Source organism: Pongo pygmaeus, chromosome 6, assembly GCF_028885625.2.
Source record: "Pongo pygmaeus isolate AG05252 chromosome 6, NHGRI_mPonPyg2-v2.0_pri, whole genome shotgun sequence".
NCBI classification, from domain to species: Eukaryota; Metazoa; Chordata; class Mammalia; order Primates; family Hominidae; genus Pongo; species Pongo pygmaeus.
Genome location: NC_072379.2, coordinates 110,567,775 through 110,582,755, shown reverse-complemented (window position 1 = coordinate 110,582,755; position 14,981 = coordinate 110,567,775). Strand labels below are relative to the sequence as shown.

The following is a 14,981-nucleotide window of genomic DNA, read 5'->3' as shown; positions in this document are numbered from 1 at the left end:
TAAAAATTTGTGCTCTGATAACATTGAGGCCCTACGTATTTCAGAAATGAACAGGTTTTACTGAAGGTGATTTTTGAAAAAATCTGCTAATATCATCTATAGGAAGTTTTGCTAATACCTCATAGTTAGTAATTTTGTAGTACAAGTTGCGAAATTCCACCAATTGTGTTTTACTCTTAGCCCCCACCTCCCAAACACATACAAAGTATGCAAGTACTGTCAAGAAATAGTGTTTTCAGAGTTCACTACAGAATGGCAGTGTGAAGAGCTGCACCATCCTCCTCCAATAGAACAACCATTATTGATGAAAATCATATTTTCTTTTAGATTTTAAATTAAATTATTTTTCTTATTTATTTATTTTTAAAAATGAAATGGGGACTCCCTATATTGGCCAGGTTGGTCTTGAACTGGCCTTAAACAGTCCTCCCACCTTGGCCTCCCAAGGGATTATAGGTGTGAGCCACTGTGCCTCGTCACAAATCGTATTTCAAAACAGGACTAACGTCTAGAAATCTTCCTAAGTGTAGACAGCAAATAAAGAGTAACTGCCAACTGCTGATAAGAATCAAGAGAGTTGGTGAAACTTATGCCACATCTCATTTTCTCCTTCCTGCCTGCACCAGCTCAGCATGATGAAAATTCCACTCCATATACATGTAGCCAAGAAGATGGGGTTCCCTCTCCCCTCAGCTTGCAGTCAAGGCATATGGTATCTCACCAGGAGAGGGTAGGCTACTAGCATTCCGCATTTCCCCTGGTCCCAGTTGTATAGCCTAAAAAAAGTAAATGTGTAACCCACTCCTTATCGTCGCTTCCACACCTATGATGCATGGGATCCCTGTGAAAAAAACAACACCCACTAAAGATGAATTGTGATAAAATGATAACAATTAGCAACCAATGAGGCAGAGTAAGCAAATGCAACAAATGAGAATCATGATCTTTTGGAATTTTAGGTAATAAACTATCAGGAAAAGAGGTAGCAAAAGAGATTCCTAATGAAAAAGAAAACATCATGAAAAAAATGAAACGAGATTTGTAAACCCATACATCAAAAGAATATTGAATATGTATATTCCAGCATTACTCAAGGCACTGGTATACAGTTTCTGACAATGAAAAATCTTTGTCTTCTTTGTGTATAAATTCTAGTGGTTAAAGAGAAGTAAATAGAACGTCTAAAAATCCTTTTAAAAAATGTTATTAAAATAAGAAATCAGTGGACTACTTAAATAGCAATAGCAAACGAGCATAGTTGAAAAACGAATTAGTAAGATTATAACTTAAAATATTAGCCAGAATGCTACCCAAGGGGTAAATGCAATGGAATAACCTGAATAAACATTTAAGAGCAGTAAAGAATTGAATGAAAAGAGCAGCATACATCTAGTAGGAATTCCAGAAGGAACAAATAAAGTACATGGGTAAGCTGCAATATTTGAAAAGGTTGAGAATTTGTAGAGCTTTTGCAGAGGATAAAATATGCAGATAAAAGAAGAAAATGTTATTAAGTAGGATAAAGTTATATCTGGATAAATTAAATAACTTTTGTAGAGGATAAAATGCCCAGATAAAAGAAGCGAAAGTTATAAGCAGGATAAATAAAATTAAAGTCATATCTAGATAAATTATGGTGAAACTGCAGAACACCAAAGACAAAACCAGAAACCAGAGAGAAAATACTGATTACCTAAAAAGAAATAATAGTCTTAGCAGCAGTTACAGAGGTCAGAATATTATGGAATAATAAATATCTTAAAACTGCTGGGAGCAAGTGGCCAACTTTCAATTCTTTACTTGCCAAACTGTTACAGTCATTGCTTGGTATCTGTGGGAAACTGGTTCCAGGACCTCTCAGGATACCAAAATTTGCAAATGCTGAAGTCCCTTACATAAAATAGCATATACTATTTACATATAACCTATGCACATCCTCTCATATACTTTAAATTATTTCTAGCTTATGTATAATACCTAATACAATGTAAATGGTATCTAAATGATTATTACTGTATTGTTTTTTGTGGTTACTGTTTTTGTGTTGTTATTTTTTATTGATTTTATTTTTCCAAATATTTTTGACACCCAGCTGGTTGAATCCGCAGATGCAGAGCCCCACAGAACAAAGGGCCTGCCATATTTAAAAGGGGGAATAAAATAAAATTTCAGATAAAGACTTGGAGATTTTACATTCACATTCACTGAAACAACTAGTCAGAGTTCATCATCAGGAGTAAAGAACTGAACCCAGGCCGGGTGTGGTGGCTCACACCTGTAATCCCAGCAATTTGGGAGGCTGAGGCGGGTGGATCCCGAGGTCAGGAGATTGAGACCATACTGGCTAACACGGTGAAACCCCGTCTCTACTAAAAGTATAAAAAATTAGCTGGGTGTGGTGGCACATGCCTGTAGTCCCAACTGCTAGGGAGGCTGAGGCAGGAGAATCACTTGAACCTGGGAGGTGGAGGTTGCAGTGAGCCAAGATCGTGCCACTGCACTCCAGCCTGGGTGACAGAATAAGACTCCATCTGAAAAAAAAAGAACTGAACCCAGAAGGAAAGAAATGTAATAAGCAAGTGTGTACGAAGAGAATAGTGAATGTCAGGATAAATCTATTTAAGCATTGACTGCAAACAGCAACAATTTAAAAATATATCATCATCAGAGTTTAAAAGATCGAAGTTCCCAGAATTGTTCCAGAAGAGAATAGAGCTATTGATTAAATTTAGTATTTAAGTCAATTACTTATGTTAAACATTTAAAGAATAGAAATAGTATGTATAATTTCCAGAACTATAGAGAGATAAATAAGCAAATAAGAAAACTGAATCCATTTAGAGGGTAGAAATGAAAAAGAAGGGGAAAAAAGAGAAGCAAATAAAAATCATGATATTTGAAAAACAAAATAAGATAGCAATATAACCTCTCCTCCTGACCAAATTACATGCCAAGTATCTTCTAAAGGATATTTCAGAATTTGTCACTTGTTCAGAGCGTTGACTTATTAGTATCTGAGGACAGCACCGTAATCTACATGTCATTAGGAATTTCACCACCTTCGCATACATCTAATTGTACATATCATCTATTTGTATTTCTCAGTTATGTCTTTGTCAAGTCTCCCATGTTAGAGGATTGTTCTCAATATACAGACATATTTGCCTTTGAAACCTTTATAGAACCTAATTACAATATTTGGATTTATCTGGTGGTAAGTGGGCACAACTATTAAAAGAAATATTTCTATATGATACTAAGGAGACTGGCCATTTTTTGATGGAAGCTAATTTGTTGATACTCATGGTAGGGAGGAATGAAACAGAAACAATGGTAGATATAATGATAGTAGTGGCAGTGGCAATTGTAGCAGTAGCAGCTGACACTTCCTTTGAGCTAAGCATTACCTAAAGTATTTTATGGTACCATTATCTTTATTTTACATATGTGGAAACCAAAGCACAGAGAGGTTAACATTGAGGCAGTCACTTGCAACCATATGATATGATTCTTAAACTGCACACTTAATAACAACATGTATTTATCCAATATATTTATCACAGTTTTCCATTTTTGCATCGCTGTACATTCATAGCTACATGTTATTTGTTTATTAGTGGCAAAATGGCTGATGTATTCTAAAATTTCAGCTGCTACTTATAAATCATGCTATGCTTTCCATTTTTAATGTAAAATTGCAGAATTTCATGATTTAAAAGGAGCCAACTTATAGAATAAATGAGCTTCAATTCTCATGAAATTAGAACTTCCAAGTAATCAGCCACATTTGGCTTAAAAGATACCAAGCCTTTCTTTTGTGTACTACTACTCTGTAAGCTGAACTTAATCATGAGTCATATGTTGTTTTATGGCAGACTCCAGATTAATGACTATGCCTTTTGTTTAAAATTAAATGTTAAGTATTTATCATTGGGCTTGAACATCTAGGTTGATGTGAAAGTTCACTTTAATGATTACGTTTATTCCAAGAAAGGGAACATTTCTCCCATAGCAATTTCATTTTGGGCACTTATATTAAGGGCTAAAAAAAGTGACTTAAAATATTATTTACATGAACAAAATTAGGTTAAATTTTATGAAATTAAAATTTTATGAAATTAAATTATAAATTAAATTTTGTGAAATTCAAATTTAATCTAATTTTACAGGTTGTCATAAATTCCAATAAAAAATTCCCTAAGCTTTCCAATTCTTTCCGTGATAATTTTTTCCTATTTTAATATTCCTATCATACCTATAATCCATTCTGTTTTATATTCTCTCTCTTTCTGTCTCTCTCACTGTTATATACATCCTTAAATCCCACTTTCCACCCTCCTCTCAAGCCATAAGTTACTGCTGCTCAGAGTGTGCATTTTGAACTGTGGCAGGAATAAGGTAAAATGTACAGATAAAATTTAAGAAGTTGCCCCAACCCCAGAGATAGCAGGTAAGGCCAGCAAAGTAGGATGATAAGAAAGAAAACGGAAAGGAAAATACCATTCTTCAAACATGCCCTGTGTCGTAACCCTGAAAAGACAGGGCTAATCTCAGGTAATTGGAATGTGTAAATATTTGTCTTTTTTGCCCCAGCTTTAATAAAGTATAATTGACAATTAAAAGTTGTACATATTTATGGCATCCAATGTGATGTTTTGATATATGTATACACTGCTAAATGATTAAATCAAGCTAACTGGCATATTACCCTCACATATTTTATAGCAGTGAGAACATTTTAAAATCCACTCTCTTAGTGATTTTTAAATATACAGTATATTATTATTAACCACCTCACCATGCTATACAGTAGCTTTCCAGAACGTCTTCATCTTGTCCAACTGAAACTTCGTCTCATGTGACCAAAATCTCCCAGTTTACTCTCCCCAACCCCCATATCCCCCACCCTCTCCAATCCTTGGCAACCATCATTCCACTCTCTGCTTCTATGAGTTCAACGTTTTTAGAAGGAATGTGTAAATATTTGCGGTGTCTTTCCTTTGTAGTGATGAGTAGTTTCTTAGTCTTCATTATGTTATTTCTTACTGTTCTGGTGGCTCATTTATCCAGCCTCTTGGTTGTGGTCACGATAATTAAGGACCACTGTAAAAATAGGATCTGGAGTTTCCTTTATTGGAAAATAAATGGAATTGCAGTGGCTCTTTGTGGGCTGATCCCTGTGGACTCACTCTCAGAATCATGTTTTTTCTTTGTGCACCCACTCTTTGATGTTTCTTAGTCATATGTTGTGGTTTCTTTGTGGAAAGATTTGATGATTTGGGCAAAGCCAAATACACCGTGGTCAAACGCTGTGTCCTGTTAACCTTTGTCATTCTTGATGTCTGTGAATTCTTCATTCTGGAGAAATTAGAGAACCTCCAAATGGCAATAACTGCCCTCCCCTCAACCCCTGTTATCATCACTTGGCTAGTCAAATGACTTCATTACACTGAGGGCTTTAATCTATATTGCTCTAAACCTTCAGGTTGAAAACTACTATATCTATCAAACTTTTAGTATGCATCCAACTCTGAAATGCCTGCTTTTCCTTTTCCCCACACTATTTTGTCTATTTGTCCTCTCATTTTCCCATTCCCTTCCCTTCTCCACTGACTGACTCTTCTCTGTCGACTGTCTCCTAAACGGGTCCTCTCTGTCCTTTTGCAGTCTCTCCCCTCTGTGGCCCTTGCTCTCTGGAGAACACTGATGTATTTCTGTTTATTATGACTCCCCCTCCATCTGTCTTTTTCTAAAACATTTTTTCTCCTTTTCCTATCTTCTTTAATTTTCTTCAGGATTCACCTCTCTGACCCAATAGTTTTCTTTTATCCTTGTCTTATCCTCTGTAAAGTACAGTATTCAGCTTATTTTTGTTTGCTTTTGTTTTTGTTTTTTTTTTGTTGTTGTTGTTGTTGTTGTTGTTTTTAAAGTCGCTGCTGGTTAAATGAATGCTGGCTCCTATAGGGCAAAACAAGAATCTTGATCAGTTTTCCTCTCTCCAACTTCTTTTATGAATAGCATGATCTCTTTGTTTTTTCATTACTCTTGAGTCGTTTTCTCTTCTTCCTTTATGTATACCACATGATGTTGCTAGTGTCTCTGATCAGATCATTCATGGAGAAGCCCCAGTAAAATGATCTTCACTTGCAAAAATTACAGGATCTTAAGAATTTTGTTAAATTCATCTTATTCTGTACTGGAAAGCATTGCTTATATAGTATGTCAGGATTTGAACAGTGTATTCCCCAGCAGGAAGAACTGTTATTATGTACTGGATCTGGCAAACACCAGTATTCTACAAATACCAGATCCTGGTGATGCTAATGATGATGGCAATGATGTGGGTGAGTGTTTTGAAGGCAAAAGGACAGAAGTGGGAGGAGAACAGAGACACCCGTGATTAGGTGGGGGTAGAGTGTGAGTCAGGGAGAAATAGCTGCTGGGACAGATGGATCATAACACATGTTCGTTTGTCTTCATTCTTCTGCCTCTAGGTTTTAAAAGGTTCTACTAGTATCACATAAAGTGTCCAAAAGCTTCATTGATGATAGTTGTCTCCATCAAATCATCCAGATGGCTTATTCTCCCCTTCTTCATTTCCTGTGACTGTAGAAAGACAGACACTCTCCATTTTATTGTCATCAGTCACCTAACTCAGAGTGAATGGGATGGGGCTGGAGAGGGAGATAAGAGGTAGTTAGGTTAAACTGGAATGCAGATTTGAAGTTCTGAGGATGTGCCAGACTTAATGTAATTCTCGTGACAGCTCTTGGAGACATTCTGTTGGTACACAAACTGGAAAGTGTGAGGACACGATCATGTCGTCATGTCCCTGTCCTCCTTTTCTTTGTTTATTGCCCCTCATCTAGCTCCGATTTGGACCTCAGGAGAGGCTCCAGTTTCTCTCGGAGCCTGAAGCCTTTTCTTTATTCTTTCCTTCTTTTTTTATTTTTGTTTACAAATTTTCCTGATATTTTAACCACTCTATTGAAAAACAAGCAAACCCACCAAAAAACGCTACTTTCATTGTTATTGTTTGTTTGCTGTATTATTGAAAGAGAGTAAAAGGGAAGATCTTCCTCTAGACATGTGACAAACTTTGCATTTTTTTTCATCACAGCATGATGTCATTCTCACACCTTTGCTCTTATACAGCATTATACTGTAAGTCATTTTTGGGAATTATGACTTGCACATGATCTGTGCATTATTGAGAGAAATGTGGATAAGTAATAATGTAGATAGAGGATCTAAATCTAACAATGTAGATTTATCATCTTCTTGACTCTACTAAGCAAATTCATCTTTTTTTTTTTTTTTTTTTAATGGAGTCTTGCTCTGTCACCCAGGCTGCAGTGCAGTGGTGCGATCTCGGCTCACTGCAAGCTCCACCTCCCGGGCTCATGCCATTCTCCTGCCTCAGCCTCCAGAGTAGCTGGGACTACAGGCGCCTGCCACCACGCCAGGCTAATTTTTTTGGTAGAGGCGGGGTTTCACCATGTTAGCCAGGATGCTCTCGATCTCCTGACCTCATGATCCGCCTGCCTTGGCCTCCCAAAGTGCTGGTATTACAAGTGTGAGCCACTGTACCAGGCCAGCAAATTCATCTTTAAATTGACTTCAGGTTAATGATGACTGAATGTTTTTAAAAATAAGTCATCTTTGACTGGTTTCATTTTCTGTCACTAATATAGTAAATATAGATGGGAGATATTTTTGTCCTTCTTATTTTAAAACATAGAGGCCAGGCGTGGTGGCTCATGCCTATAATCCCAGCAGTTAGGGAGGCCGAGGAGGGCAGATCACAAGGTCAAGAGATTGAGACCATCCTGGCCAACTTGGTGAAACCCCATCTCTACTAAAAAAACAAAAATTAGCTGGGTGTGGTGGCGGGCGCCTATAGTCCCAGCTACTCAGGAGGCTGAGGCAGGAGAATTGCTTGAACCCGGGAGGTGGAGGTTGCAGTGAGCCAAGATCGCGCCACTGTAGTCCAGCCTGGGGACAGAGCGTGACTCCATCTCAAAAAAAAAAAACAAAACAAAAAACAAACATGGGGGAAAGGGTGGGAGGCAGGTGAGGGATAAAAGACTTACAAATTGGGTTCATGGTTTACTACTCAGGTGATGGGTGCACCAAAATCTCACAAATCACCACTAGACAACTTACTCATGTAACCAAATACCACCTATTCCCCAGTAACCCATGGAAATAAAAAAATTAAAAATATAATAATTTGGCTATCTTAAAAATGGAAACATAGGAAGATAAATAAAGAAGGAATGAAAAAGCTGAAAGAGAAATGCTATCTTTGGAGTATGCATACAGACATATTCACAATGATATGACATTAAATTTTTTTGTACTTCTTGCCTGGAAATTGAGAAAATAATATATGATAAAAAGTGTTCTGCATCTTCTGTATATCCCACTATGGTAATGTCCTTATAATTGGGGTAAAAATAATAATTTTTTCTACTTTACCTTTTGTTTGTCAAAGTGTCCTGTATCCTGCTAAATTCTCCTCACTAGAAAATCATGTCATCATAAGTTTCTACTGTATATATTATTAATATAATCCTGGTTTCATTATAATCAGCTTTATTACTTATGTTTCAAGAAAATCTCTATCAATATCCTTTAAATCCTTAAATTAATATGTCTTCAGATTTGTGTTCATGCTTTTGATATTTGATAAACAACTATTCATAGGCCTTATAGAGTGTTGTTTTGTTTTGTTTTGTTTTAAACCTCCCATTTTGATGTCAGTATTTTTTAGGGCCAGGTGACCTTCATCTATTTCTGGAATAAGTGTTGGTGCAGGAACGTGCTCCACCAGACTGGGGTTGGAGGAGAGATTTGGGGGTTGGAAGCCAGCCTGCCTCTTAGAGTTCTGCTCATTTTCTCCACTTGCTATGAACCTCCTTATGAATGGGAAACTCAGATGTTGAAGTTGGAAAAGTGTTATTCAGATATGATTCATATAGATTCTGTTGATTTTGTCGGAATATTAACCCTTAGTTTAAAACCATGATATTCTAAATTTGGGCTTGTTGCAACACATCAGTTTCTCTTTATTCTATTTCTATTCTGTTTTTAACTCGGGTATCTCTCATTTGTTTTAGGTTTAGCAGTTTCCTTACAGCTATTGCACGGAGACATTGAACAAATCAGAAGGGAATATTCATCAGTATTTTCTCATGGAGTATCCATAACAAGGAAGCTGGGATTTTCAAATATTATTATGCCTGGTAGGTGACTTGGGACGTACCCACATGATGAAATATGGGTATACGCTCTGTTTTTGATGTTTGAGACATTTTTCAAATTGCCAGTTTTGAAGCATTCACATGGGCCATGCTGAAGAATGAAATGAGGTATGTGACTTTAAGTAAGCACATTTTTTTCTAAAATATCCTTTTCAATTTAATTTTAAAATTTTTCCTTTTGTATAAATTTTCTTGTCAGTGATTTGAAGCTCAAAAATGTCTTTACATTCTGATTATTCTAAAGTGGTTAACTTGTGGGGGCCATGGGTACATTTCATTATGACCAGGAGAAGAAGGAAAGCTGAGATACTGTCCAGAAAATATTGTACTCCTTGAGGGAAAATGTTGGTGAAGATGCTTAGAGGATATCCTAAGTTTTGATAAAAACGTACTGAACACTAGTTAGCCATATGTAAATAAGCAGCCATATGCAAATATTATATGTACTTCTATACCTTTTCTAGATCTATTTGTGTGTATGATTTAGATCTCTATTAGTGCCCACAAAATTCCCCAAAAGTAGAAAAGATGTGGGTTAAGGAGGTTTACGGTGTGAAATGAATGCCAAATTCATTGAAACTGATGCATTTGGGAGTGGGTCAGTCATAATCTCTCCACGAAAATAAATTTTTAAAAGCACACCCCTTTATGTGCTTATGGAAATTTAGGGTTTTCTGAGTGTGTTCATCTACAACTTATGAATTGGATAAGAATAGTACATTTGCTGATGAGGAAGGATGTATATTTAGCAAAAATTGATTTAGTCAGTCAGCAGGCATTGACTGAGCATCAATCAAAACTTTGTGCCAGGAGCCAAAAGTTAAAAGATGAGTTCATTCATTCTACAAATAAATATTTAGCACTTTCTGTGTACAAAGGCATTCTTCCAGATACTGGGGCTATGATACTGAACACAACAGAAAAAACTCATAGGACTTACTTTGTAATAAGGAAAATTATAATAAATATGTAAGTAAAGCATGTGTGTTCAAAGATGATGAATGCTCAGGTGAAAACCAGTGTAGGTAAGGGGCTAGGGAATGTCTTAGATGGTAGTGGGTGGAGAGATGGAGATTTGTGGTAGGTAAGAAATTTAGGTGAGAAGGCAGTAGAGTAGAGACCTAAAAGACATGAGGAAGCCGTGCAGATAAGAGGATTCCAGGCATAGCAACAATAAGGGCAGTGGTCCTGCAGCCATAGAAGCGTGGCTTGTTTGAGGAACTGCAAGAAGGCTAACTTGGTCAAAATACAGTACTGGGGATGGGAATGGAGATTCGAAGAGGAAAGTCATGTGGACCTTGTAGGTCACACTCAGCACTTTGGGTCTTATTCAGAATGAGGAAGGAAATAGCTAGAGGGTTTGAAACAGAGGTGTGACACTGCTTTACATTGCCACAGGATCACTGTGGTTGCTGTATAGAGATTATACCTGGAGGGAATATGGGAGGGCAGCAGAGAAACAGGGAGACCGGTTTGGAGGCTGTTTGAACTAATCCAGGTAAGTGGTGATCATGGTGTTGAGCAAGGTGTTAGCAGTGGAGATGTCGAGAGTAAGACCTGTTCATGCTTTGAGGGGGATTACAGTCCACAGGCAGAGACACGCTGTAACCCGAAAGGAGTTGGAGAATGCAGCATGGAGAGCACAGAGGAGTTGTAGAATCTTATTGAAGGAGTCTCGTTAAAATTTCCTGAGGAGGTAACACCTGAGCAGGGTCTTCACTGCTAATGATTCTAGGCCCACATCCCCGGAGTCTTTGTTCTCCACTGCACTAATAGCAAGTACCTGCTTCAATAGTGAAAGACTGTGTAGTCATAGCCAACATGGCTGTACCTCTGATGTTTCTTTTGTTTCTTTGTTTGTGTTTTCTTTTTTAGAGATGGGGTCTCACTCTGTTGTCCAGGTTGGTGTGCAGTGGCACAGTCATTGCTCACTGCAGTCTCAAACTCCTGGGCTCAAGTGATCCTCCCACCTCAGCCTCCTGAGTAGCTAGGACTACAAGCATATACCACCACACCTGGCTAATTAAAAACAAAAAAAATTGTAAAGATGGGATCTCCCTATGTTGCCCAGGCTGGTCTCTAATCCCTGGGCTCAAGTTATCCTCCTGCTTTGGCCTCCCAAAATGCTTGGATGATAGGCTTGAGCCACGGTGCCTGGCCCACCTCCAATGTTAAAAGGAAATTTCTGGCCTGATGCAGTGGCTCATGCCTGTAATCCCAGCACTGAGGCTGAGGCGGGTAGATCATCTGAGGTCAGGAGTTCAAGACCAGCCTGGCCAACATGGTGAAACCCCGTCTCTACTAAAAATACAAAAAATTAGCCAGATATGGTGGCACGTGACTGTAATTCCAGCTACTCAGGAGGCTGAGGCAAGAGAATCGCTTGAACCCGGGAGGCGGAGTTGCAGTGAGCCAAGATCCTCCCACTACACTCCAGCCTGGGCAACAAGAACGAAATTCCATCTAAAAAAAAAAAAGAAATTTCTATGCTCTAAAAAATTTTAATTTCTAAAATTCTGTGAAAGTCATAATTTTGTGAGAGAATAGCCTTTTAAAAACTTTTGAAGTTTAAAAGCAAAAAAAAAAGAAAAAGTCTAATTATTATTTAGTAATGAACCACTAGAGTTCTAGAAATTTCACACTGTCCCTAGGAACACAGGGGTGTGACCAGCTGGGGTTATCTTCAACAAGCCTTGGTTCTGTCTGTACCTATCTGTTTCTTTGTGTATGTCTGGACCTCTTATTTTCTTTCTCTTTTCCTTTCTGTCTTGATCTTAATCTTTCTTTTTCTTCTTATCTTTCCTCCCTCCTCCATCTTCTTTCCTTCTCCTCCTCCTCTTCCTCCCCCTCTTCTGCTTCCTGCCTCCTCAGAATAGGACTAAGCTACACAGGTTATTGTGGCTTACATTTAAAAATTTTTTGACATATCCTCTTGTTTTTACAAATCAAGAAATGAGTTTTTTTAAGTCATGAACTTTATTATAAAAGGACCTCACTTGTGTTTGATCTTCCATAGAAACAAAGAGCTTCTGCCCTTTTGTCTACAGACAGAAGATGACGAATAGCATACTAAGTAGTAGTATTTCTGGGTGCTCCATACCCCACCCTCCACAACCAAGAAAAGGGAAAAACAATAGAAAGACCAAATAAAATACTCTTAAATTGTTGACAGTATTTGTTTTAAATGAGGTCTTCTAAACCACTGTTTAAATCCCATGTGTAAGTGCAAGCAAAGGAAGTTGTATCTGACAAGGCACCTGGCATAGCTATGAGACCCAATGATGAGATTGCTATGAATAAAGACCTAAAATGACCAGTATCACCCATTGCACCATTTTGTAATTGCTCGACTGAAATTCCTTCATGCAAGGAAGGCTGAGAGAACATCCTGTAAGTTTTCCTCAGATGACCTGACCTAGCTTAGGGACCCAGTCGGCCTGAGCATCTCATGGTACTGTTGTCGAAAATGACTGTTTATAGAACTGTTTACTTGGTGGCATGCTATTCTGTGGTCCTTGCAACTGTTCATTATTTCCTTCAGTTGCTATAAATAACTGGGGTTTCCTCTTCAACAACAACAACAAAAATTCATCCCACTGGGAAGCAAATTGATGGGCAAATCTAATATATTAAAAAAAAAAAACATTTTAGAGCAGAATGCAGCCAGCTGCTGGAAGAATTCCTCAGCTTGGTCTCTGGGCAGTATCGTGGAGAAATTGAAAAATATAAAGCAAGATGACACTTCACTGGCTGATTAGTTGTCCGGGATCTGCTGTGCTTACGCAGCTTTTGTGTGGCTTTAGTGATGGATGTGAACCTCTGTGGAATAAGGCTCGCTTCTGTCCCTTTCCGGTACCACCTTGTAATGCGAAGTCTACACTGTCCAGGAAAATTGTTCTTCCAGACATGTGTCTGTAGTGCAGGGGAGTACAAAAGACGTTTTTTAAAAGCACTTCCTTCTCTTTCTTTTTTCCCTTTCTTCCTCTGGCTTTTTAATCTTCCATAATAGAAAAGGGAGAGATGTATGTATTTCCTTAAACAACTGAAAGCAACTTTAAAACTCAGTGGAATTTTTTACACTGGGAAACATGCAGTCATCGTTTTGTTTTCCTTTGCTACTTTCAGACTTGTCAATTCATTCTCACCAGTGGCTCTAATGAAAACTGGAGCTGAATTCTTCCATGAGAAAGTGTATGTGAACAATATTTCTGATCCCAATGTTACACTGACAGTCTGCAAGCATAATTTTTTTTTCGTTGTCTAGATGTGTCCTTCAGAGTTAATTTGCATCTTTACCATTCTGATAGGGGTCAAAACAGGTGAGGCACATGATTATACCAACAGGACCAAGTTTATGCACACAGTCACCGCCTCTCTGCAGAATGAATTATCTGTGATCCTGACAAGGACAAGAACATACACAAAACTCTTTTCGATCACAGAATGTAATCAATGCCAGACTCTTTTTGAAATGGGAAAAACATAGGCACAGAAATTCTCCACTTGTTTCACTATTGTACAGACAGGTCTCCTGGTGTGAGGAGGTACCTGCCCATATACTTCTGAGTCATCGTGAAGTCCTCTGGACTCTTCCTTGGTTAAGGGCCTGTCACGCAGCACTTTATTTCTTAGAGTGTCAGACTTCCAACTGAGGAAAAACATTTTCTCTGAAGCTCTGTCACTGCCACCTCCAAGCCAAATAACTCTGATTGAAGGAGTTCCACGGTCTGGGCTATGAGAGGGAGGGAGAGCAGCAAATTATTTAAATCAGTGCTTTCCAATAGGAACATCATTTGAGCCACAAAGGTAATTTTAAATGTTTTGGTAGCCACTTTAAAAAAGAGAGAATAAAAGAGATGAAATTAGTTTTAACCATATATGTTACTTAACTTAAAACATCCAAAATATTAGCATTTTAATAGGAGATCCATATGAAAAACTACTGAAGAGTTATTTTACACTCTGTTTTCAACCTCAGTCTTTGAAAGCTGTCAAGTATCGTACATGTACAGCATGTCTCTTTTCAGCGAGTCACATTTTAAGGGCTCCATTGCCACATGTGGCAGTGGTCACCCTGTTGGACAGCCCAACTCTAAATATCTTAGCAGACCCTAGGCAAAGCAGGGCCTGGCCTATTGCTAAGTATCAGGAAGATCTAAGTTTCCATCCGTCAGACGTTCTGGAGCAAAGCTGGCTGATGTGTCAGGAATGGCATGGAAGATCTGACTGTCTTCCCTGCTCCCCAAATGTCCATTTCTTACTCTGTGATTCTTTCCAGGCAAAATTTTCTTTGCCTCCATCATGATTTCACTATTTAAGCTTTCATGCCTGTACCCTATTTCCTTAGAGACTTGTTCCCACAAATCCATTGGTTAAACTGTCATTCTTTGTTAGGGAACCCATCATTTATACATTTCAGTGCATTTACTTTTAGTAGGTCTTTGAAGCTCTTAACCCTTAAAAGTTGTTTTTTTTTTTCTCTTTTCTTTTTTTCTTAAACAGGGTCTCCCTCTGTTACCCAGGCTGGAGTATAGTAGTACAATCACGGCTCACTACAGTCTCAGCCTTCTGGGCTCAAGTGATCCTCCTGCCTCAGCCTCTTGAATAACTGAGACCACAGCAGGTGTGCCACCACACCCAGCTAATTTTTTATTATTTGGAGAAATTAGATCTCCCTATGTTGCCCAGGCTGGTCTTGAACACTCCTGGGCTCAA

At 38.1% G+C, this 14,981-nt stretch overlaps 1 protein-coding gene across 5 annotated transcripts in view; it reads left to right on the top strand.

Moving 5' to 3' along the window:
* The window catches only part of DOCK4 (dedicator of cytokinesis 4), a 485,830-nt gene that overhangs the window by 282,035 nt on the left and 188,814 nt on the right, over positions 1-14,981 (top strand). For all 5 annotated transcript variants that reach the window (XM_054494462.2, XM_063667735.1, XM_063667733.1 and 2 more), the window contains exon 13: positions 9,123-9,248. In XM_054494462.2, coding sequence (XP_054350437.1) covers positions 9,123-9,248 — 126 coding nt within the window. The remainder of the gene's footprint in view (positions 1-9,122; positions 9,249-14,981) is intronic.